The sequence below is a fragment of the Aotus nancymaae genome, unplaced genomic scaffold, assembly GCF_030222135.1.
Source record: "Aotus nancymaae isolate 86718 unplaced genomic scaffold, 86718_ANA_hifiasm-v0.15.2.pri h1tg000041l, whole genome shotgun sequence".
NCBI lineage: Eukaryota > Metazoa > Chordata > Mammalia > Primates > Aotidae > Aotus > Aotus nancymaae.
Window position 1 is genome coordinate 21,012,347 of NW_026988455.1, and position 26,534 is coordinate 21,038,880.

Here is a 26,534-nt window from a genome sequence, read left to right on the forward strand (position 1 = left end):
TGCTGAGAGCCTTAAAGCTAAGACTTGAGGCCAAATCCATCTCACTGGTCTTAGGTTGTATTGGTTCTCCCGTGCTTTGCTGGCTATTGCCTCCTTCCCCAGCCCAGCTCCCCCAAATGTGAACCCTCTCAAGAGAATCCAATTTTAATTCTCTCCTCCTCCATGCCCACACCACATCAGGAACCCAAGCTGGGTCCAGAGCGCCATGATCCTTGACAATCTAACAAGAAGGACTGCCTCAATTATTTCATGTCCAGGGCCTTCATCTAACAAAGAAATGTATTAGATGAGAAGGAGAGAAAAGAAAGGAGAGAGGGAGGAAAGGAGAGACGGAGATATTAGAGCAAAACCTTCTTATATCAAGATATTTTATTACCCTGAAGATACTCATAGTAGTGTACTAATAGAATATTGATATATATGTATATGTATACTCACATATATATGAGTGTGTAAATATATGTAGATGTGTGTAGATATATGAATATATAGGTAATGTATTCTAATGCATAAAATCTGTAAAGACCCCATTGAACATGCGTGCAAGTCATGTTGAAATGGAAATGCTAAAGGCCTTTGAAAAGTTACTTTCTGCATTTCAGGGCAAGTCATCCATCTCAGCCAGTGGAACAGGAATAGGAGACACCTGGGCAACTGAATTCATCAGTGGCATTCAGAGACAGCTGGTGGATCTGGGGAGCTCTGATTTCTTCCCTGGGGAAGGTGGCCTGGCTGAGTGGGTAAACGGTCCCCATCCCTGTCTCCGCACCTTTGCCCAGGCCGTTCCCTTTCCCTGGAAAACTTCCTCTGCCAGCCCATTACCCATCCCTTCTCAGTCACCCTCCATCTCCCAGATGACCCAGCTTGAGTCTTATCTACTCCAGGACAGTGTCCCTGACCAATACCAGCTCATAGTCCTACTTTCCTAATCTGCAACCCTACGCGCCCTGTGAAGAGTAACAGAGATGAGCTACGTGAAAACTCCCACCATCAAGCCTAAAATGTGACAGGTACTCAAAAATCAAAAGTATCATGACTATGTTGAAAATCAGACAGAACAGAAAGCAAAATGGAAGTTAAGGTATAGAGGGTTTTTTGTGGAAATTTTTCATTCTGAAACATTAGGATTTTTCTTGGCCATCATAATAATAGCAGACGCCTATGTGCCAGGCGTGGTCCTCAGCACTCACTAGGTGCCATCTCCTTTGTTCTCCACACGGCCCAGGAGGGGAGTCCTGCTTTGTTCCTGTGTGGCAAGGGGAGAAGAGCAGGGGGCACAGCCACGGAATTTAAACCCAAACTCCTGACCCTTCCTGCAGCCTCTTGCTCTCTCCTGACCTTGCAGAATTGGAAGGTCACCTTCAAAATCAAATTTCCTTTCACCAAGGCCCAAAGACCTAGTCACTTTGGGTTCACTGTTCTGTCTGGTGTGGCCAGCAGAGTTAAAAATGGAAATGAGGGTTGCTTTCCTCTCTCACATGTATTCATTTTATTAGTTCAAATTCATGATTAACGAGTCCTATAAGCAGTCTGATTGTTCAGTTTGTCTCCTTGGACTTCGTGTGAATCTTTACTCTTTTCCTTCCATAGGAAACTAGATTTATTGTATTTGTTTTGGAAATCAGATGTAGATAAAATTTTGTTTTCTTTATAAGAATAAAATGGCATTTAGACTTGAAAAATGGGTAAGATTCTGTTCTTTCAGGAGGTGGAGGGGATTTCCCCAGCAGAACAGGAGCAGATCTGGGCTGATCTAGCGACAGGGTGTCCGGGTCTGCTGCAATGCCCGGTTCATGAACAGGCACACTAAGCAACAGCTTCTCATGTGAGAGACAGAATTCCAGGACTCTGCTGCCGTGGGAAGTTGCCCCAGCCACTCCAGAGAGGTGTATCGGGTCCTGGAGTGGCCCAGCTCCCTAGGGGTGGTCGCTCACGGGTCATTCATGACTCCCTTCCAGGTTTGGCTCAATGAGTCTCCAAGGCAGGTGAGGCACTGAGACCATTTTCCACATTCCAAATATGTATCAGATTCTGCCTTTGACACTCTTTGTAGATATTCTCTTTAGTTGCATAATAGTAATATTAAAGAGTGCTGATTTTTAAACAACTAATTTTCATGAAAAACCAATATAGTCATTTGAAAGAAGCCAGAACTCCTGGCCCTGGCAGTCTCTACCCCAGGCCCTGAGGGGCACAGCTGCCCCAGTGTGCTGAGCCCCTCCTCCACAGAGGACCCATTGTCTGTGACAACCTTCATGAAAGACAGTTGAGGGGTGAGGGGGACTGGTGAATGGGATAAGTTTACGCCTGCTTCTCTGTACCCCATTGCATAACAGCAGATAACAGGAAATGTTTCCAAATTCTAGACTAAAAGACACTATACCACTGCAAAGTAACGCAGTGGAAATGTAGATGTTATCACAGGACACAGCTGCACATGATGGTTTTCATTCACAACATGGGTTCCGTTGTCTCTTTCTCTAACTAGTGGGTGCCTTTGAACAAGTCACTTCATCCCCTCTCCCTTGGGCCCTGGCTTCTTGCCTCTGAAAAATGACTGAACTTGAACTTGATGGCTTCCTAAGGTCCTTCCTGCCTGACAGTCCAACAAGCTCTGGCCTGGCATTCCTGGACAATGGCTTGTAGGTGGACAAAGCGTCTCAGGAGCCATACCAGGGAGGGAGGTACAGTGTGCCAGGCATACTGTTTGATAAATGATTTAACTTCTCTAAACCTCTGTTTTCTCATCCATGAAATAGGTATGTTAATATCTACCTGATGAAATGAGGATTGGATGAAATCAAGCTGTGTCTTGTCTAAATACTAGATAGTATAACTAAGTGGGAGGGCTAAGTGGGAGGGCATCTTTAAAGACTAGCTACCATACCATGGAAGGATTGCAAGTGATGAGTTACACAGTCAGGTGGTCGCTGTGTTGTATGAATTGGAGGAAAGCAAAATAAAGTCGGGGAGACAGTGAGGTGGCTTTAGAGGATTGTGACTCCCAATATGCATTCTATCCTTCCCATTGGGTAGCAATGGTGGCATCTAAGTGATAGATTTCAGCTCCAAGGTGAACCTTGTTAGAATCATTCTTTCCTTTCTCAGAGCTAAGCCAATCTGAGCCTCTGAGATTTGAGCAGGGCTATGGGAGTCTCTGAGAAAGCTGGTTACTTGCTTTTAAGAAAAACCTCAGGAAACCAGTCTCTCTGCTTGGGCGTAAATGCAATCATGCAGAACTGATGACTGTTGACTGATGTCTTATAACCAATGAGGAATGTTGGCCTTCAAATGATCTTGATATTGGTCTTAAATGGAAGTTAACATTCTGGTAGGTAGCAGAGCAAGGATCTCAAAAGAACTACAGTCTTCAATGGCTTTGTTGGACCACAGGACTAGAGCTATTGTGGGTTGGACTGAACCTCACTTTTTAAATTTTACATGACTAATTGGGACACTGAATGGCACTGCATGTCTTGCAAAGCTACAAGTCTACTCAAAGACATTAGAGTATCCAGAAGGAGAAGGGATGGGAATGGGAGTGAGGCTCTGAGGCAAAAGGGAAAATGCAAGGGTGGATAAATAAATGAACTACAAATTACTTTAAACTTGAGTCTGAATAATTCAGTTTTATACCCCTAAATGTAAAAAATCATGATAAATTGAAGGCACTTAAGAGATATTAAGGAAAGGTTTCAGGAATGGAATCGGGGTGTGTATTCAAAACTACATGTATCCCAAAATACTGTAGATTTATGAGAGATTTAAAGAAATTTCAGTATTAACTTTCTTTCCTTTCTCTCTTTTTTTTTTCTTTTTGAGACAGGGTCTCACTCTGTCACCCAGGCTGGAGTGCAGCGGCATAATCACAGCTCACTGCCGTCTCGACTTCTAGGGTTCAAGCGATCCTCCCACCTTGGCCTACCAAGTAGCTGGGACTACAGGCACATGCCACCATCTCTAGCTAGTTTTCGTATTTTTTGTAGAGACAGGGTTTTGCGATGTCACCAAGGCTGGTCTCAAACGTCTGAGCTCAAGCGATCCCACTGTGACAAAGGAATCAGAAGAAGGAATCAAAGAGTCATCAGTCTCAAGCAAGTTAGAAATCCTGAACTAATTGTTATGGTATTTGGATGAGAGTTAAGACCTTTGGAGATGTTGAGATGGAATGAATGTATTTTGCATATGAGGCCAGTGTGAATTTGGAAGGCCAGAGATCGGATACTATAGTAGATTAAATGGTGGACCCCAAAAAGACATGTCAACATTCAAATCAGGGATTAGAACCTGGGAACATGGCCTATTTGGAAAAGGTTCTTTGCAGATATAACTAAGTTAAGGCTTTTGCTGGAAAAGGCAAAAAAGTCTTCTCCCCAGAGGCTTTGGAGGAATATAGCACTGTCAACATCTTAATTCTGTACATCTGACCTCCAGTAAAGGTATTGGTCGGGCGCAGTGGCTCACGCATGTAATCCCAGCACTTTGAGAGGCTGAGGCGAGCGGATCACAAGGTCAGAAGATCGAGACCATCCTGGCTACCCTGTCTCTATTAAAAATATACAAAAAAAAAAAAAAATTAGCCGGGCATGCCTCTAGTGCCAGCTACTGAGGAGGCTGAGGCAGGAGAATCGCTTGAACCTGGGAGGCGGAGGTTGCAGTGAGCTGAGATCGCGCCACTGCACTCCAGCCTGGGTAAGAAGGCAAGACTCCGTCTCAAAAATAATAATAATAATAATAATACAAAATTAGCCAGGCAGTGTGGCGCCTGCCTGTAATCCCAGCCACTCGGGAGGCTGAAGCAGGAGAATCGCTTGAACCCGGGAGGCAGAGGCTGCGGTGAGCCGAGATCGCCCCATTGCACTCCAGCCTGGGCAACAAGAGCGAAACTCCGTCTTAAAAAAAAAAAGTAAACGTATTGCAATTGTTTTAACACTCTGCACCCAGCTGATGGCCAAGGACAAGGGTCTACTCTCTCCACCCCGAATCCAGCAGGGGCGTAATGGACATAACGTAAACAATTCCTGGAGAAACTTTTCTGCATCCCACCCGACCCCGCCCAGCCTCCCGTCAACCAGTGCGCAAGTGCGAGGAGGCGGTGCCCAGCGCTCCGCCGCCCCGCCCTCCGCAGAGGCTAAGACGTCACTGAGCAGCGACGTGCACTTTTAGGACGCGTTTGTGACCCGCCTTCCGGAAGGAATCCCCAGCGGCTAACTATGGCGACCGCCACGGAGCAGTGGGTGCTGGTGGAGATGGTACAGGCGCTCTACGAGGTGGGCTCCGCGCTATGAGCGGCCCGCGACTACACCTGGGCCTGGGGAGGTTGGGACGGCGCGTGTCGATTTTTGGCCTGAGACCTCAGCGGGACTGGCTCGGTCACGCCAAGACTCGGCATCTCTTGCTGGAAGGAGTGCCGGGATCTTCCAGTCCCAGCGGCTGAGTATAGGGAGGAAGGGCCGGGGCTGAAACCGAGGGTCTCGGTTTGAGTTCTTATGCCCTGGGTCCCCTCGAGGCTCGGGAAAGGAACACATGTAAGAGGACGCAGGAGACAGGTCTGCAAAAACCAGTTAGACGTTCGATAAAATGGAGTGGTGAAAATGAGTGGAAAACCTTCCTCTGGGAAGGTCTTAAGGAAGTCAGTTCCTTGAAACTATGAACAGTTAATTGGGGAATAGAATTGTAATAAATTGGAGTTTGTCTGTTTTTGTCGAAAAGAAACCAATTTATTTAGGATTTGTAAATAAAATGCCATTTTTCCATGTATATCAGTTTTCTTACAAAGATACGAGTTTAGTAGATTTTTATTTTTATTCTATTTATTTATTTATTGAGATGGAGTTTCGCTCTCGTTACCCAAGCTAGAGTACGATGGCGCAATCTCAGCTCACCACAACCTCCGCCTCCCGGGTTCAAGCGATTCCTGCATCAGTCTACCGAGTAGCTGGGATTAGAGGCATGTTCCACCACGCCTGGCTAATTTTGTATTTTTAGTAGAGATGGGGTTTCTTCATGTTGGTCAGACTGGTCTCAAACTCCTGACCTCAGGTGATCCGCTTGCCTCGGCCTCCGAAATTGCTGGGATTACAGGCGTGAGTCACCGCGCCCTGCCGTAGATTTTTAAAGGAAGAATAGTTAAGAGTTTTTTCGAAAGGCTAGTTATTTCAGATACATAAAATAATGAAACCAGAATGTCAGTCTTAGTGTTCATTCATTTATGAGCTTCCCCGCGCTGTCCCGCAGAACTTTCCGAATCTTCTCTGAGCTATTCATTAGGCACTTATTTTATTTTTTTTAGGCAGGGTTTCACTCTGTCGCCCGGGTGGAGTGCAGTGGCGCAATCAGCTCACTGCTGCCTTGACCTCCCAGACTCAAGCGATCCTCCCACCCCAGACTCCCCAGTAGCTGGGACCACATACTACCACACCCAGTTAATTTTTTTTTTTTTTTTTTTTTTTTTTAGAGATGGAGGTCTTACTATGTTGCCCAGGCCGGTCTGGAACTCCTGGACTCAAGCAGTCCTCCTGCTTCAGCCTCCCAAAATGCTGGAATTACGGGCGTAAGCCACCATGCCCAGCTGGAACTGAATTTTTAAAACTTAAATAGCCACATGTAGCTAGTGACTGTCCGTGTTGGACCACACAGATCTAGATGCTAGGGATAGTGCAGCGAACAAACAGGCAAAAGTCCCTGTGCTTATAGAGCTTACATTTATTTCAAGTGAATTTCACATTACTTTTGATGATTTAATATCAACAAAACTTAATATCACTGTCTACTGGCAGGGGTAATGATGGTGTTTCCGTTGCAAGACATATTGGGAATTTTATCTTGAAACATAGCAGAGGGAGCAGATGTGGCTCTCTCTTATCCTCATATATTAAGTGATGTCCAGTATTAGGTTAGAGTGACCTAAAATGAACCACTAAAATTGAATGATCTTTTTTTAATATGATATTTTTAAGAAATGGATTTTCTGTTAAATGTTGTTCCCTTTTTGAAGACTGAAGTAGTGTAACTTCATATTTCAAAATTGTCCAGCAGGGAGACTTGGCAGAACTCCTGTATGTAACATTTCCTGGAGAGGAAAAGAAGTGGTGTTTGTGATTTTTATTAATTCACTGGTCAGATAGTTTCTCAACTTTTCTTAAGGTCATTTCTTTGTGGAGTGGGCTCTAACTAGTGGCTTTGGCAGATGTTTGCCTGCTAGAATCCAACTATTGAGAAAACTAAAAGGGTATTTAGATTTATCCATAAATGAATTGTATTCAGGGGGATCAGCAAATTTTAAAACTCATCCTAAAGAGAAACTTCTTACTCCCAATTCTTATGCACATTGAATGTAGAATTTGAGTAGTCTTTTATGGTGTCCCCCCAAAAAAAATAAGCACTGAAATTAAATAATCTGATAGTTGATATTGTTTTAAATGTTGAGATTCTGTGTTAGATTTTATTTTTTTTAGTTTTGATTTTTATTCTCAAAGAAGTTTTAAAAGCCAAAAATATTAGGGGTTTTTCATGTGAAGGAGAAATTGCTTGCCATTAGAAATGGGGAAAGGAATAAATAGAAATTAAGGGAGCTTTGAAAGTAAGTAGTAAGAATTAATAGGCTAAAAGTCATGAGGGGCAGTATATGCAGGTGTGGTAAATTTTATGTGCAGATTTTAGAAGTGTATGTTTCATTTCTTAATTGTTTTTTACTCACTCTTAGGCTCCTGCTTACCATCTTATTTTGGAAGGGATTCTAATACTCTGGATAATCAGACTTCTTTTCTCTAAGACTTACAAATTACAAGAACGATCTGATCTTACAGTCAAGGTAAGAAATTAAATCTCTGTTTCATTATTGGGTATGGGATTATAGTTGCTGTGTCTTTCCAGAAAGGATTTGTAGTGGCTCAACTATGTGTGTTAAAACATTTTCTGTAATGTAGGGAAATCAAGGGGAGTGAAATATCAGGGTAGGCAAAATATGGGGAAATCTAGAAATAAAGTCAGTACCCAAATGAAGAGCATATTATGGTCTTGGATACTTTGCTAGGAGTAAACAGCAGTCTTGGAAATAGATGGTTAGAGGGAAGCATGAGCAGCTACTGGAGTTTGAATGTTCGTATGAGGGTTGTGTGAGTTGCTGCAGAATAGCAAAACTATTTCTGAAGTGTGAGAGAAAGTTTCCCCTGTGGTCTTCTTAAAGGAGAGTCAGAGTAGAAAAGAATCCAACTCACACCTACCTCAGATCGAATTTTGATGTGTTGTGTATGGTAAAGGAAAAAAAAATCCTGAGCATAGAAGTAAAATTTTCATGAATTGTCAAGTCATCCACAAAGGTACATGGAAAAGAACCTCTAGCGAGTGATAAGAAAAGAGGTGAGGGTGGTAAGTGCCCAAAAGTCACAAGTGATTCTGTTTTTATTCTAGCCACAACTAGACATGGTATTTCTAGCAGTGTATTCACTGTGACTTTTCCATTACAACAGACAGTTTCAATATTGCTGAAGTTGATGTAAAGTGACTACCCCTGTGCTATATTTTAACTCTTTTTCTCCTGTAGGAAAAGGAAGAACTGATTGAAGAGTGGCACCCAGAACCTCTTGTTCCTCCTGTCCCGAAAGACCATCCCGCCCTCAACTACAACATCGTTTCAGGGTAAATTGATTTTGCTACTTGAAGTACTTACTTGTATAGGGTTTCTGGTAGTAACCTGCTGTATATAGTGCTTTATATATAGTATTCCTTTTTTATCTGAAACAAAACATTTAGAAATTCCCGGGAGTAACAGCTTTAGCTCCTGATTTTAAATTTATTCTAGGGATGATAGAGGAATTTTTTAGTCTCCAATTTAAGCATTAATGTTTGCCCTTTGTTCAAAAAAAAAAAAAAATATGTATATATAATATGTAGAAAATAAATATATATATAAATATATATATATTTTCAAACTAATGCACTTGTGTTAATATTTCAAATGGTCAAACACTTGAAAAGCAACAGACTCCTTTTTACTCACCTGGTGGTTTTCTGATTTTAAATCTGTTGCAGGTTGCCTTCATAATTCTAGATACTGTAGTATGCTTAACTCCTGTTTTCTGATTCATCAACTATAAAAAACACTTGTTGACCCATACAGTATAAATTATGGAGCTTCCACTCACTTGCACCTCTTCCCTCCTTGCTTCCAGCGTCTCATCTATTTTTTACTTTGTATTCTCTTGGCTATCTTTGCTGTATTGTATGTATTTTCATTAATTAAGAAATATTTTAAGAATACAGAAAGTTGATATTAGACACCTATATACCCACCACCCAGATTTAATAGGCATTAACATTTTGCTATGTTTACTTCAAACTTATTTTTTTTTTTTTTTTTTTTTTTTTTTTGAGACGGAGTCTCGCTCTTGTTACCCAGGCTGGAGTGCAATGGCGCGATCTCGGCTCACCGCAACCTCCGCCTCCTGGGTTCAGGCAATTCTCCTGCCTCAGCCTCCTGAGTAGCTGGGATTACAGGCACATGCCACCGTGCCCAGCTAATTTTTTTTGTATTAATAGAGACGGGGTTTCACAATGTTGACCAGGATGGTCTCGATCTCTCGACCTCGTGATCCACCCGCCTTGGCCTCCCAAAGTGCTGGGATTACAGGCTTGAGCCACCGCGCCCGGCCTCAAACTTATTTTTACAGATAGATACAATATTACAAATACATCTTAAGAAATCCTTTGGCATCCATCACTTACTCTTGCTTCTCATACACATAACCACTGTCTTGAAGTTGGTGATTGTCTTTCCTTTGCTTATGTTTATAATTTTACCATATACGCCTGTTGCTGTGAAAATATTCCGTTTTTTTATTTTAAAATGGGATGCAAGATATTTTCCTGAGTATATTCTAATTCTGATCTTATCAAAGAGGAACTTTTATTCTTCACTTCTTATTCTTCACTTCTGTAGATCTCGTTAGTCTCGTAAAAGTTTTAGATATTCTGAAATCAAACTTAACAGTCTCCTTTAGTTTGGTCTGTTGAGGTCTCAGGGGCTCCTTTCCTACCCTAAAGTTCTAATGTGATTGTTTTCCATATGATGGTCAGTTGTCCCAGCATTATTAGTTGAATAATCCCATGTTTATCTACTGCTTGGAAATCTCCCTTCTTTGGTATGCCAAATTCCCTTCTAAAGGATCTGTTTCTGGCTTTTATTTTTATTATTGGGATATATATGTATCTCCATGTACCAGAGACTCCTTCATATTAATACTACAGCTTTATAATAAACATTGATTAGAGTGTCTTTCTACGTCTGTGTTCTTCAAAATTGTCTAGGCTATTCTTGACCGTTCTTCGCTGTGAGTTTAGGTTTAGGTGATCATATTTGACCAAAAAAATGTGTTTGGGTTTTTGATTAGAAGTGTGTTGAATTTATGCATTAATTTAGGAGGCTTGGTATCTTGCTGATACTTAATCTCACTACCCATTTACATGTTATATATTGCTTGTATACTTGGATCTTTTATTTTCTACATTAAAGTAGTTGTTATGAAGAGTTACCTTTTTGTTTCTACTTTTTATTTGGAAGTATTTATAGATTGACCTACAGCTGTAAGAAGTAATTCAGTGAGATTCCTTATGTCCTTTACCTACTTTCCCCCAATGGTAATGTCCTGCATAACTATAGTGCAGCATCACAGCTGGGAAATTGACATTGCATATCTTTTAATAAATTTATATCTAGGTACCAGAGAGGTTTTGTTTCTATTGTGAGATGCATCTTTTTTTTCTTGTTCCTTGTCTTAATGCACTGGCTAGGCCACTTTCCCTTCAATGCTGAATAGGAGGGGCAATGATGGTCTTCTTTTCCTGTACCAGGTGGTTTTTAAGAGATAACCTATATTGAATTACAGATACTCTTTTTTCTTAGTATACTAAAGGAAACATTTTGATAGTTTCTTGAATCAGAGTATTACGTCAAATATGTTTTCTGCATCTCTTTCTATAATCATGACTTTTCTAATCAGTTGCTGTATCACGTTTTACTGATAGGTTCTTTTTTGAGACAGTCTTACTCCATTGCCAAGGCTGGAGTGCAGTGGTACAATCTTGGCTAACTGCAACCTCTACCTCCCGGGTTCAAGCGATTCTCCTGCCTCAGCCTCCCAAGTAACTGGGATTATGGCCATGTACCACCACACCTGGCTAATTTTTGTAGTTTTTTAGTAGAGATGGGGTTTTGCCATGTTGACCAGGCTGGTCTGGAACTCCTGACCTCAGGTGTTCCACCCACCTCGCCCTCCCAAAGTGCTGGGATTACAGACATGAGCCACCATGCCCGGCTGATAGGTTCTTTTAATTACTTATGCATATTTAAATTTAAAATTTTTGTGAGAAAAACCACAATCTACTATGATTCTCAACCCAGATTTTCACTCTTTAGAAGTAACAGCTTTCTCTTTCTTTAGCTCTTTGTCTGGTATTTACCTTTTTTTTTTTTTTTTTTTTAAAGAAACTTGCTTTTGTTGTTCTTTATTTTCTTCTTATTTTTTTTCCCCAGTTTTCGTTACAATTATGCATTACTTAATGATGAGGATACATTTTGAGAAATGTGTTAGGTAATTGCATTGTCGTGGAAGCATTGTAGAGTGGACTTACATAGACCTAGATGGTAGAACCTGGTGCACACCTAGACTATATGGTATAGCCTATTGCTCCTAGGTTACAAACTATACAGCATGTTACTCTACTGAATACTCTAGCTGTTGTAATAAAATTATATTTGTGTATCTAAATATATTTAGGTATAGAGAAGGTACAGTAGGGCCAGGCATGGTGGCTCATGCCTGTAATCTCAGCACTTTGGGAGGCTAAGGTGGGCAGGTCACTTGAGCCCAGGAATTTGAGACCAGCCTGGGCAACAGGATGAAACCCATCTCTACCAAACAATGCAAAAGATTGGATAGGTGTGGTGGTGTAGGCCCGTAGTCCCAGCTACTTGGGTGGATGACGTAGGAGGATGGCTCGAGCCCAGCAGACGGACGTTGCAATGAGCCGAAATTGTGCCACTGCCCTCCAGCCTGGGCAACAGAGCCAGACCCTGTCTTTTAAAAAAAAAAAAAAAAAAAAAAAGTACAGTAAAAATACAGTGTTATAATCTTATAGGACCACTGTTGTATATGTGGTCCATTTTGTCAACTGAGATGTCGTTATGTGGCGTGTGACTATATATCCAATAATTGTAGGAGATTGAGACTGGCTCTCTGAAAACACACCTAGACTCACTGTCCTCAGGCCTGGAATAGCTCCTGTCATGCCTTTGTGTGGATTGGGGGAAGGTACTCTTCCTCCAGCAAGTGCCCGGTGCCTGTGGTATAGATCCCTGGGTAACCCTAACGTGACCCCAGTTTGTGCAGTGGCCTTGCTCTGCCCTTTCTCCTGGCAGAGTTCAGTTATAGCATAATGTGTCCTTAGATAATTTAGTGGTTATATTTTTGTGACTTCGTTAATATCTTTGTTAGTTGGGCCAGTGTTATGAGACTGCATTTTCTTTATTGGATACTTTTAAATTCCCCAGAGTTAATCATTTTTCGTCACTTGCTTGGTTCTATACTTTGGTCTATGATTTGTGGTGTTTTCCTCTAGGAGTATAAAACTCCATTCAGAATGTTCAAACACATTAGTTATCTATTGAATTCACTTTCTTTGTACTTCCTGTATCCTGCTTCAGTCCTGACTGGTCGTTATAAGCAGCTGCTATACAGGGTGGCCCTGGAGTGTCCCATCACCATTAGCTTGAGAATTTCCTGTCTCCTGCATTGGCTATTTCATGTCTCTTTGTCTACAGTATATTCCAGATAGACTCCAGAGAAGGGTCATGGAAGGTGGATTTTTTTTTTAAACTTAGACATCTTAAAATTTTTTATTTTTACCCTTTCGCACTATACTGTTTGTTTTATCCGTTTTTGTTAATCTGTCAGACACCTCCTCAGTATCTGGTGATTGTTAACATCCCGTCTTTTTTTTCAATATGCAGAATATTTTTATTGTAATCAAGAACATTATGTAAATTTTTTGCAGAAACTATAAGAAAATTGAAGGGTGTTTTGTTGATAGTGATACATTGAGTGTTACTTTCCTTCAACTTAGGCAATATATATTTACATTCAATACTGAATTGACACAAGAGTAAGTGAATTTACGTACTTTTTTTCCCTTTAAATAGCAGCCTTATTGATTTATAATCTATACACTATAAAATCCACCATTTTGAAGTGTAAGGTTTTTTTCCTTTAAACAGCAGCCTTATTGATATATAATCTATATACCATAAAATCCACCAATTTGAAGTGTAAAATTAAGTGGTTTTTAGTTTATTCCCAGAGTTACACAACCATCACTGCCATCTAATTCCAGAACATTTTTATCACCCCAAAAGAAATCCCAAAGCCAGTAGCAGTCACTTCCCATTCCTTCCTCTGCCCAGGCCTTAGCAGCCATATATCTACTTTTTTTATGGATTTGCATATTCTGGACATTTCACATTAAAAGGAATAAATAGTACTTAGCCTTTGTTTCTGGCTTCTTTCACTTACCATAATGTTTTCAGAGCTCATCCACATTGTAGCATGTATCCATACTTCGTTTTATCACCAAATAATATTCCAGTGTATGGATATACACATTCTGTTTATACATTAATCAGTTGATGCACAATTGGGTTTTTCCCCCCATAACAGTATATGAAAAAATAAAATATATATGAATAAAAGTGCTACGAAATAATGTATACACATTTTTGTGTGGACATAATGTCTTAATTTTTCTTGGATATATACCTAGAAGTACAATTGCCGGGTCGTATGATAACTCTGTGTTTAACATTTGAGGAATCCCCAAACTGTTTTCCAAAGTAATTGCATCATTTTATATTCCCACTAGCTACATATGAGGTTTACAATTTCTTCACATCCTCAGCAACACTTATTTATTTTCTATTTTATTATAGCCATCCTAGTAGGTGGGAAGTGAGATTTGCTTTAATTTGCATTTCCCATGTAACTAATGATGTTGAACATCTTTTCATCTGCTCATTGGCCATTTATATATTTTCTTTGGTGAAATGTCTACTTTAATCACTTGGCTGTTTTAAATTGCGGATTCTTTTTATCATTAAAATTGTAAAAGTTCTTTATATATTTTGAATACTCGTCTCTTGACAGATACATGATTTGCAGATTTTTTTTTCATTCTGTGGGGCTTTATTTTACTTCTCTGATAGTGATCTTTGAAATTCAAAAGTTTTTTACTTTAAAGAAGTCCAGTTTATGTATTTTTCCTTTTGTTGTTTGTGCTTTTTTCGTCATCTCTAAAATCTTTGGCTTAATCTAAGGTTACGCAGATTTACTTCTTGCTGTCTTCTAACAGTTTATAGTTTTTGCCCTTATGTTTAGTCTGTAATTCATTTTGAGTTAATTTTTGGGTATGGTGTGAGGCAGAGGCCTATCTTCATCTTTTTTGCAGGTGGATGTCAAGTTGTCCTAGCACCATTTGTTGAAAAGACTATTTCACTTCTGAGTTGTCGTGTTGAAAATCAGTTGACCATAAATGTAAGGATGGTCTATCTATTTTCAAGAATGACAAACTAAAATGCTCATTGAAAGCCCTGTAAAAATGGGCTTGGCTTTTTCTGCAGCTCTATTGAGGTATAATTGCCAAATAAAAGTTGTAAATATTCAAGGTGTATAATGTGATGATTTTATATATATATTATATATATTTTATACACACACACACACACACACACACACATTGTGAAATAATGTCCACAATCAAGTTAATTAATATATCCATCACCACATTTAGTTACCATTTGTGTGTTAGAGGGGTGAGGATGGAGTGGGCTCCTTGACTGGGGACTTACACTAGGATAATCAGACAGGGACCTGTTCATTTATTTGAGGGGATCCCAAACTTAGTATATATAGTTTTTATTCTCTAGGCTTTGTATTTCCCAGGAGAGGAGTCCTCTAGTCTGTTACTTTGCAGGTAGAAAGCTACTTTCCACCATTTGGGAGCTGAGTGGAAGGCAGGAGGCTCAGGGTCTCACCATTCGTTATGTAACTGACACTTAATTTTTGTCTTCAGAATGGCACCCCTGCCTTCACTCGTTCTTAGGATTTCCAGTTTATACACAGCCTTTCCAGAGAGCACATATCTAGTTTTCCTTCAGGGTGGAGGAGAGGAGTGACTGCCATTGTCAGCCTTTCCCATTTTCCCATGTTTAAAGGAAGCTGGTGCCCCAGTTAGGGAGCATGTTTCAGGCATTGCTGCTCGGCATTTCACTGCCAGCCTAAGCTTGGCTTTGCCTCTGATCTCTTTGACTTATCGAATACAACTTGTCCATATGCTTTCCAGTTTCCAACATTTGGTCACCTCTTCTCTTTGTTCTGGTCTGAGTAGATTTAGACCTTTAAACTTTGTAGGCATTTTGCATGTGCTTTCTGAGTGTGGTTTCAGAAGAGATCAAGGGTTGAAGTGGTTTTAATGTTAGCTGATATTAAATGGTATGAAGAAATATCAAAGCAGGGTCAGTAAAGAGAGGTGGAGTTGCTGTATGTATTTCTTTTGACTGCTACATCTTCTTCTGTTGTGTATGGCCATCAAATTTTGCTTCTCCATTTTCCTCATGATAAACACTTAAACCGCCCCCCATTTCCCATGCTGCAAAGAATCCTGTGACTAATATTCCCTAATGAACCTTAATATTCCATTGAATTTATCAGGGGGGGTAGAACCAGGAATGGGATACCGATATATGCCTACCGATAATTTTCGGTAGGAAAAGTATCGGTAGGCATATATTTTAAAATTACCGATACCGATAATTTTCCTGTAGGACTTTGCTATATCATCTACGGTCCCCTGAGTTAGTATATGGGAATTCAAGTTTTCCCTACATCTCTGTTTAGCAATACTGTGTTCTTTGGGTTTTTCTTATTTGAGCCTTTGAGCATTATTTCATCTACTTTTTAGCTGCTGGAGTTTTTCACTTCTGTGAATGCCTCTTCAAATCTTTTACTTGTTTTTCTACTTAATTCCCAGTCTTTGTTTTGATTAGCAAAGGTTTTGTATACCTTGTAGATTTTAATCCTTAGCTTTTGACTTAGTACCCTATTACGTTGATTCTAAGACACATACTGTTTTTTCCTAGTTTAAAATCTGAAGTGGGGATGAATCTTAAAGCTGCTCAAAGTCACTGATGAGTCATTGTCAGCCAGGAAGGTAGTTTGTGACATGGTTGTCATTGCCTATGTGTCAGTGAACCTGGTGGTGGCGGACTTACTGTCAGCACTCCGGTTGAGGTGTATGCCCTACTGTTCAACGTGGCAACTAATGGCCAGAGAAATGGCCAGACCTGCAGAGCAGAGGCTCACCGAGGCTGTGATGACAAAGGCTTTGAATATCTCTTTGTCAGACTTCCTGTTGCCTTGGGTAGTATCAGCTTACTTTCTAGAAATGTGATTAGATTGGAGAGACAATAAAACTATTCGATTAGTTCAATAGGAAAGTTCCAGCATCAGAACTTGAGACTGGGTGACAGTTAACATGTCAGATAATCTCAGAAATGATAGGGGAGCATGCTCATACGAAATGCCAAGATACTGCCTAGAGCAAGAAGGAGAATACGGTATGAAAACTTGGGGTATCAGTGACCTAAAGGAGAGGAACAGAACTTGACTAAAGAAGTTATAGGAATATCTTGACTGATTTATCTTGCATTTTCCTTTTCATAAGTACAAACATAGTGTAACAAATCTATGTCTAAGAAGGATTAATAGACCTTTTCATTAAGCATAAACTAAAAAGCTGTACATGACAAGAAAATAGTATCGTATTTTAATTGACACTGTTTCTCTTCCTTAGTGATAGATAAAATACAATTGATGACATCTTAGATTCAATGAAATACAATAAACCTCTTCTCTATCACCCATCTGTTAACTTTGTCTTTGGTATCTTTCGTTGAACCAAATTTCTTAATTTTGACTTGGTCAAATGCATCCATGTTGGCCTTATGGTATGTGTGGGTGGAGACTTGGTTAAGAAATCCATTTCCTACCCTGAGGTGCCAAAGACATTCTTCCACATTTGGTTATCTTTTCTAAAATAACTTTTAGGTTTTTACTATGTCTGGAATTCACTGTGTACCTGGCTGTTCAACTTTACCCATAGAGAAAAATTTGTGTGAAACCTAGTGGTTTGTGGGGTAACTGCTGTCATTTTCCAGGTATTCGTATGCACACAGTTCTACTGAGTTCTAGATGCTTTCATTGGTCTCTGCCTGTCTGCTCCAGTACCAAACCTCTTGTTAACAGGTGTTTGTAATATTTGCTTTCTTCTGCTGAAGCACCACCTCCCTATTTTTAAATTCAGTTAGCCATTCCTGAACTTGTATCTGCCTATGTAATTATTGAAGTTTATAGAGCTCTGTTAGAAATCCTGGTGTAATTTTAATTGTGATTGTATTGAGTTTATAGTTTATTTTGGCAAAATGTAGTATCTTTAAAATATTGAGTCATCCCTTCATCTGACCATCGTATATCTTATCATTTATTACTCTTTATATTTTTCTTGATTTTGTAAATACTTGGTATTTTGTTACCCCTATTAGTATTGAATCTAATAGTTTGTTGATTTCGTTTTTTATGTAAGGTGATCATATCACCTGCAGATAACAATGTGACTCTTTTCAGACGTGTATGTGTGCATGCACACACACACTTGTTTGTTTATTCACGATTTTGGCCTTACAGTTTTACTGGTATGGCCTTTAGTCATATGCTGAATAGTAAAAAGATACCAAGCATCCTTGTTTTGTTCATATTCTTAAAAGTAATATCTCTGTTGTTTCCCAGTTAATATCTGTAGGTTTTAGGTATTATAGTTTTATCAATTTGAGACCATTCCCCTCTGATTTGAGTTTTATAAATAGATGTTGAACTTTACCAAATGTCATTTCTGCATCTAAGATCATTGCATGACTTTTCTTTATCATGCTGTATTTTCTGAAATTCTTGCTTGCTATTTAACTTCTATTAATATATTTCTTAGGTGTACTCCGTTCCTTTTCTGACTTAGTTGAACACTTAATTTACATTTTTAATCTTTTCTAGTACTGATTCACAATCTCTTTCCAAAACCCTGAGTGTAATTCAGAATTCAGGCTTAAAAAAAGATTTTGAAAGATAATGAAGTACATATTTCTTATTACAGGACCACTCTCATGCGGTCTGGGCAGCATCCCCAGAGTAGTTTCATTCCATGGAATAAATAAAGCACTAAAGAGTTTCCTATCTGTTTAGGACAGGTTTTGCTACTGAATGAACTTGCTGCAAACTTTCAAAATTGTGTATGAGGGATAATGAACTTTTCTATCTGTGTTTAAGCCTATAAATTTCCTGCTAAGTACTATTCCAGCTGTAGACTATACTTGTTTTTTTGTTTGTTTGTTTGTTTTGTTTGTTTTTTTGAGATGGAGTCTCGCCCTGTCACCAGGCTGGAGTGCAGTGGCGAGATCTCAGCTCACTGCAAACTCCGCTCCTGGGTTTAAGTGATTCTCCTGCTTCAGCCTCCCAAGTAGCTGGGACTACAGGTTTGCACCATCACACCCAACCAATTTTTTTTTTTTTTTTTTTTTGTAGAGTTAGGGTTTCTCATGTTGGCCAGGATGGTCGCGATCTCCTAACCTTGTGATCCACCTGCCTCAGCCTCCCAAAGTGCTGGGATTACAGGTGTGAGCCACCGCACCCAGCCTATAGGCTATACTTTTAATATGTGTTATTCAGACCTAAATATTTTCTAATTTTCATTTTAGTTTTTTCCTTTGACTAAAGCATAATGTTTTCCTTGAGTTTTCTTCTTCTCAGTAATTTATAATTTATTGCTGTGTAATTAGAAAACATGTTCTGGATGATAGCTTTTCTGAATGATTCTGCTGCTCTTGTTGAGACTTGCTTTATGTATTATTTATTGTAAATTTTGCAAATGTTTCATGGCTTTATCACAAAAAATTTATATTATATGTTTCTTGTATTCAAGATGTCTTGTGTTCATTACATCAAGCATTTTAATTATTATTCAAAGTCTTAGCCATATCTGTCTGATATGTAAGTGAATGAGAAAGAAAGAGACAGTAGATAACAGTATTACCCACCATGTGGATTCATTCTTTTCTGTTTTATTTTTAAATTGTTTAGTTTGAAGGTACGTTAGTAGGTATATGTGGGTTCAGCATTTTTACATCTATTTTAATGTTCCTTATTTCTAACAATAAATATGTTTTACCTTAAAGTCCATTTGTCTGATAGCAGTGTAGCTACACCAGCTTTCATTTAGTTGTTATGTGATTTATAGACTCTGTTTTCAGTTTTACTGTCATTATGTGTAGTTGTTTCTTTTGTACAAAACTGAATTTAAAAAATAATCCTAGTATTTTTTAACTGAGGTGTTTAGTCTGTTTACATTTATTTCGATTACTAAGTTGTTTGTATGAGAAACAGTAATATCTGCTGAAATATGAGGTGATTCACTATTTTCCCAGTAACATTTAAAATAGTTTTTTGGCCAATTTGATATGTAAACATAAAGGGATATAAGAAATAGGCAAAAATAATGTTATTTGATTTATTAATTTAATTGCACATATATATTTAAAATGTCATTGTGCAGATAATAAATTCAAAAATACTGCTCTTTACTCCATGCAGTAGTTTTATTCTGATTCTTTATAGGCATCTTGGAGACCATATTTATCATTTGAAGCATTGAACAATATATGTTTAAAGTCTGTCAGTTTCACTTCTGTCTGATGCATAACTTTTTGAATCTGTGTATGTTGCTATTCCTCAAAATTTTACCCAAATCTCACTCAGTCTTTGTGATTCTACACTTGACCCCTTATAGGGTTGCTTTTTGTTATGGTCTTTAAAAGATGTGCTTACTTGGTTGTGTAGAGCTTCATTTTGAAATCCCACTCCCAGGAATATGTATTATATGTGGGAAATCTGTACAATATCTGTGTCAAGTTATTTTACCTCTTTTTTAAAAAAATGATTTCGACCACCACCAACAACAACAGGGAGAGAGATCCAAGATGGCTGATCACTAGCAGCTCGGGCTCGTAGTTCCCAGTGAAAGCGCAGAGAACGAGAGGACGCCACACTTTCAGATGAATATTTGTTGCTCACGGACCAGGAGATTCCCAGCAGAGGAGCCCCACGTGTTGCCAGGGCGACTCTTGTGGCCGGTGCGGTGGTTTTGCTGGTGGTGCCTTAGCGCGCCAGTTTTTGGTGCAGAGTCCGGAGATTCCCAGGCAGAAAAGCACCATCCGTCTTAACACCGCTGTTTTGGCCGGCACAGTGGATTGCTCAGATTTCGGCACTGGGAATCAACAAGTTGGACGTCTGCTCAGAGACCTAGTTAGAAAGTCGGTAATTACAAAGACAACAGACGGATAAATATATAATGAAGGGAAGAAATCAGCGTAAAAAGGCAGAGAATACTCAAAATCAGAATGCCTCTCCCTCTACAGGGGATCACAATTCCTCATCAGTAATGGAACAAGGCTTAATAGATTACGAATGTGTTCCAATAACAGAAGCAGGTTTCAAAAGGTGGGTGATAAGAAACTTCTGTGAATTAAAAGAACTTGTTCTAACCCAATGCAAAGAAACTAAGAACCTTGAAAAAAGGTTTGACGAAATGTTAACGAGAATGGACAATTTAGAGAGGAATATAAGTGAATTGATGGAGCTGAAAAACACAACACGGGAACTTCGCGAAGCATGCACAAGTTTAAACAGTCGAATTGATCAAGTAGAAGAAAGGATATCAGAAGTCGAGAACCAGCTCAGTGAAATGAAATGAGAAGACAAGATTGGAGAAAAAAGGATGAAAAGGAATGAGCAAAGTCTCCAGGAAATATGGGACTATGTGAAAAGACCTAATTTACGTTTGATAGGTGTACCTGAATGTGATGAAGAGAATGAATCCAAGTTGGAAAATACTCTTCAGGATATCATTCAGGAAAACTTTCCCAACCTGGCAAGGCAGGGTAATATTCAACTCTTTGAATATCTTTGTGGTAATACAGAGAACACCACAAAGATATTCTTCAAGAAGACCAACCCCAAGGCACATAATTGCCAGATTTATTAGGGTTGAAATGAAGGAGAAAATACTAAGGGCAGCCAGAGAGAAAGGTCAGGTTACCCATAAAGGGAAACCTATCAGACTTACAGCAGATCTCTCAGCAGAAACCCTACAAGCCAGAAAAGAGTGGGGACCAATATTTGACATCCTTAAAGAAAAGAACTTTCAACCCAGAATTTCCTATCCAGCTTTATAATCAAAGGAAAAATTAAATCCTTTGCGAACAAACAAGTACTTAGAGAGTTCACCACCACCAGGCCTGCTTTACAAGAGCTTCTGAAAGAAGCACTATACATATAAAGGAACAACCAACATCAGCCTTTCCAAAAATATATCAAAAAGAAAAGAACATTAACACAACAAAAAATTTGCACTAAGTAATGGGCAAAACAGCCAGCTAGCATCAAATGCCAGTATTAAAGTTATATATATTCTAATCGGATAAAAAGCCAAAACCCATTTTTATGCTGCATCCAGACCCATCTCACATGCAACGATACACAAAGACTCAAAACAAAGAGAAGGAGGAAGATTTATCAACCAATCAGAGAGTAAAAATAAACAAATAAAAAGCAGGAGATGCAATTCTCGCCTCTGATAAAGTAGACTTTAAAGCAACAAAGAGCAAAAGAGACAAAGAAGGACATTACATAATGGCAAAACGATCAATGTAACAAGAAGAGCTAACGATTTTATAGATCAACAAGATAGAAAATTAACAAGGACATCCAGGACTTGAACTCAGACCTGGAACAAGTAAACTTAATAAACATTTATAGAACTCTCCACTTCAAATACATAAAACATACATTACCACCTCACACCTATTCCATAAGTGACTACATAATTGGAAGTAAATCACTCCTCAGTAATCGCATAGCATTTCATAGGTTTAAATGAAATATTGATTGGCTGCTCGTTTGTTATTTTCTTCCCTTATTCCTTCCTGTTTACATCAAGTACAAGTATAATTATTGGTATAAAAGAGTTTTTCAATACCCATTACTAAACTGCATTCTAGCCTGGGCAAGAAAGCGATACTCCCATTCTCTCTCTCTTTCTCTTCCTTTTTCCTCCTCTTCTTTATTCTTTTTCTTTCTTTCTTTCAAAAAAATAAAATAAAATAAAAATAAAAATAAATAAAAAATAAAAAAAATGATTTCTCCAAAACATCTAAATGTAGCATTGTTAGAGATCATTTTTGTAATTAATTAGTAGTGGGTACAGCTGTGTATATTAGGAAACCCAAACTTACATGGCTTAAGCAAAGTAGAAGTTTATTTGCCTTCGCAAGTGTGCAGCGAGGTACCGCCACAGATGATCAGGGACCCAGGTTACCATCCTGGTGCTCTGCCCTTGAGGTGTGTGACTTCCAATCATAAGTCACCTTAAGGGAGGATGGCAGGCAGATGGACAGAAAAGAGGCTCCTTCTGGCCCTGTCAGCTTGGTTAAGGCAACATTGGCCACACCTGGTTTCAGGAGCAGCTGACAGATGTGGTCTTTTGTTCCAGGGCAGTGTAAAACAGGAGAATACATGTTGGGTTGGCAACTGTTGGTGTCTTGCACTAACAGTGGAGTGTAATTACAGGAGTGCCCAGTGATATGAGAGACTGAAACGTCACCTGCATGGTACTCTCTGTTATCTCAAGGATTATAACTAGGAAAAAATGTGTTGTAGATGCTATTTCTGTCAACATTTTTTCTAAATACCAGGCTTTTACTTTTTTTTTTATTGAGACAGAGTCTTGCTGGAGTGCGGTGGTGTAATCTCACTGCAGCCTTTACCTCCCAGGCTTAAGTGATCCTTCCACCTCAACTTCCCAAGTAGTTGGAACTACAGGTGTGTGCTACCGTGTTTGACTAACTTTTCTACTTTTTTTGTAGAGATGGGGTTTCACCATGTTGCCCAAGCTAGGCTCAGGGGCAGATCACCTCCTGATGTGCTGGGATCACAGGCCGCTACTCCCTGCCTTATATTTTTCATTTCTTTTTTCTTTTTTTCTTTGCATTTTTTCTACTTGATCAGGTTTTCTTGATTAGACTTCCCTTATTCTTTTCTTCCCCTGATGCTTAGCATAAGTATTTCCTGTCCCTTTTTTTTTTTTTTTGAAACAGTCTCACTCTATTACCCAGGCTGGAGTGCAGTGGCATCATCTCGGCTCACTGCAGCATCCGTCTCCTGGGTTCAAGCGATTCTCCTGCCTCCAGAGTAGCTAGGGTTATAGGCATGCACCACCACGCCCGGCTAATATTTTTTGTATTTTTAGTAGAGACATGGTTTCACCATGTTGGCCAGGCTGGCTCCAGACCTCAAGTGATCCACCCGCCTTGGCCTCCCAAAGTGATGGGATTACAGGCGTGAGCCACTGTGCCCCAAATGTTGATTAATCTTCCTCTCCTCCATACTTAGCAGTACAGGGACTTACTAGACTCCTTCTGCTTAAGTCGTTCCCCATCCCCACTCCCCATTTCTTGATGTCCTGGTCTGATATTTGACTTCTACTTATTTTATACCCTCCAGGATTATTATTTTTGAGAATCACCTTCTTTACCTATTTACCAGTTTCTTACTGCTGATCTTCAGGTATTTATTTTTTTATCCATACAGCTTCTTTGGGCTTAAAACTACTCTTTCTAAAGTATATTCGCTATTAGATTGTTATGTGGAGATTCAGAGAAGGTAATCTGTATCTCCTAATGAGAAATGTTTTTATTTTACCTCCTTGGATGACAGGCAGTGGATAACTGGCCTCTGTTCTAGGGAGACTAGTGTCAGTCTAATTGTCGTTCATCTTATGTTTTTTTCAACTGGCTTTCACAATTCTTCTTATCTGTAAAATTCTACAGTTTCCTGTCATGCGTCTTGTAATTTATTCATATTTATCTTCCTTGGGATTCATTTTTCTACTTCAGTCTGTGAATTCCTGTCTTCCATGAATTCTGGGAATTTTTTTTAGCTGTTATCTGTTCAAACATTGTCTCTCACTTTTTTCCTCCAGTTTTTCCCTGTAGAACTAATGTTCAGTGTACTTGTAACCTTCATATCCTCCATGTTCAGTATGTACTCTTTCCTATTTTTACATCTCTTGGTAATCTCAGCTCTGTTTTTCATTTTTTCATTGTGTCTGATAGGGTATTTAATGTATCTTTTGGATTTCTAATTTTATTGGCTCTTAGATTTTATTTCTGGAAGTTATGTTTGACTATTTAGCATATCCTTAGTTTTATTTGTTTGTTTTTGAGGCAGAATTTTGCTCTTGTTGCCCAGGCTGGAGTGCAAGGGCGCAATCTTGACTCACTGCAACTTCCGCCTCCTAGGTTCAAGCAGTTCTGCTTCAGCTTCCCGAGTAGCTGGGATTACAGGCATGCAGCACCATGTCCAGCTAATTTTTTTATATTATTAGTAGAAATGGGGTTTCACTATGTTGGTCAGGCTGGTCTTGAACTCCTGACCTCAGGTAATCTGCCCATCTCATCCTCCCAAAGTGCTGGGATTACAGGCTTGAGCCACCGCACCCGGCCCAGCCTGTCCTTTTCTCAGTAGCTTTTTAACCTTTCCTTATATTTATACTTTTGGTCTTCAGCACTTCCTAGAGTCCAGCATCTTTGCATTCTTGTGCGGCGGCCCTTCTGTATGATTTGCCTGCTGACTCTCACTCATGGTCAGATTGTGGTTTTTCACTGGGAAAGTTGTTTTCTCTCTTTTGAGTTCTCTCAGGTCTTGATTGTGGAGATGACTTTCTGGTTGGTTTTACTTGCTTCTGCAGCATACCCTGTAAGATTTTAGGTTCCAGGATTCCTGTATCAAGTGCCCGTTATGACTTATTCCTGCTAGCCTGCGTGGGGCACAGGTCTGAGACTTCCATATCTCAATGGAAACTTTGTTCCTTCCCTACTCCAAGCACTAGACAGAAATAGCATCCCTGTGTCACATCATACTACCTCCTGATAGCTTTTGAGCCCTTGTCAGGGGTTTGGGATGTACTTGTTCTTAATAGTTTGTTTTCTGTGTATTACAGTTTTTATAGAATGGTCTCAGCGTTAGCAGCACCTTTAGTACAAGGGTGTCTACCTAGGTGTTTTGTTTTGTTTATCTTTTTGTGACTGCCAATACCTGACTATGGAATCAGGGAGGACTTAGGGAACTTAAGGAAACCCTGAGAAGTAGGAACCTAAATAACATGATGGAATCAGAATACAGCTGAGGAGGTGAGTGGCACTGGATTTGAAAGAGAAGCCCTTGAAGCCTTAGGGAAGAAGAAAGAAAATATTTAGAGAGCACCTCTTATGGACCAGGCACTTTTATAATAGCAATTTCCCTGAGAAGTAGGTTCTCTGTCTGCTTTAGTGTTGAAGAAACTGAGGATGGCGGAGGTCAGTGATGTCCCTAAGCTTCTGGAGTCATCAGTAGCTGTGATGCAGACAGGATCTGTCTGACAGACTCTACAACCCATGCTCTTTTCACTGAGTCTTCCTGCCTTTTGTATGAATTAGTCAGCTTTCATGAGTTTACTTCAAGTTGTCATTCTTTTCTTTTCCTGATTTCCCAGCATCTGTGTTTTCTCATGGATGACCAATGCTGTTAAGTTCCTTCATTCACCCTGTGCCATGGTTCTGATACTTTCTTTTCTTTTACTGTTTCCTCTGGTTAAAATAGGCTGATTGTGACTAACTTGGTCTCACAGCTTTTTAACAGTTTGCAACCCATAATTTGAGCCCATGATTTTGAAGTGTGGCTCATGGTTGGAGTATAGATCAGCAGAGGACTTAACACAAGTATGCTCAGGAGCACATTCCCCTGTCCCAGCTGGGCCCACATCCGGCTCCAGTGTAGCTGCCACCCTTCTTCTCCCCACTCCCCAGGAGTGTGAGGATTCCTCTTAAACAGCATTCCAGCGTTAACTTTAGACGTTGGGAACATATCCCACTTATTCTTTCATGGCTTCCTATAGATGACATTTCTTTTTAAGTCACTTAACTGTACAAGATCATAACTCACTCTGCCTGTTCTTACCTTTGATCTTATTTTATATTTTCTTCCTGTTTGGCTCATTCCAGATTTTTCTGAGATACTTTATTTAGCAACTACATTCTTAAGCAAGTTTTAAAACCAAAGCATTTAAGATTTGCCATTCATTCATCTTGGAATTCTAGCTTATTTTTCTTTTTTATTTTAGTAGTACAGGTAGTTTATTAAAAATAAAATTCGTGGAAAAATATTTTAATGTACCATTACTTTTTAAAGATAAGAAATCAAAGACCAATATGCAAATAGGGTAGGACGACAACACCATGTTGTTGTGCCTGCCACCAAGGTAATATGATAGCATGTAACATGAATGTGTAA

General features: G+C 39.4%; 1 protein-coding gene across 2 annotated transcripts in view; it reads left to right on the forward strand.

Moving 5' to 3' along the window:
* The window catches only part of SPTLC1 (serine palmitoyltransferase long chain base subunit 1), a 108,271-nt gene that overhangs the window by 39,850 nt on the left and 41,887 nt on the right, over positions 1-26,534 (forward strand). Inside the window, exons 1-3 of one of the 2 annotated variants that reach the window (XM_064361571.1) lie at positions 5,167-5,270; positions 7,706-7,813; positions 8,546-8,640. In XM_064361571.1, coding sequence (XP_064217641.1) covers positions 5,214-5,270; positions 7,706-7,813; positions 8,546-8,640 — 260 coding nt within the window. In that variant the 5' untranslated portion in view covers positions 5,167-5,213. Of the gene's footprint in view, positions 1-5,166; positions 5,271-7,705; positions 7,814-8,545; positions 8,641-26,534 lie in introns of those variants that run through there. The other variant, XM_064361573.1, reaches the window with a different exon arrangement.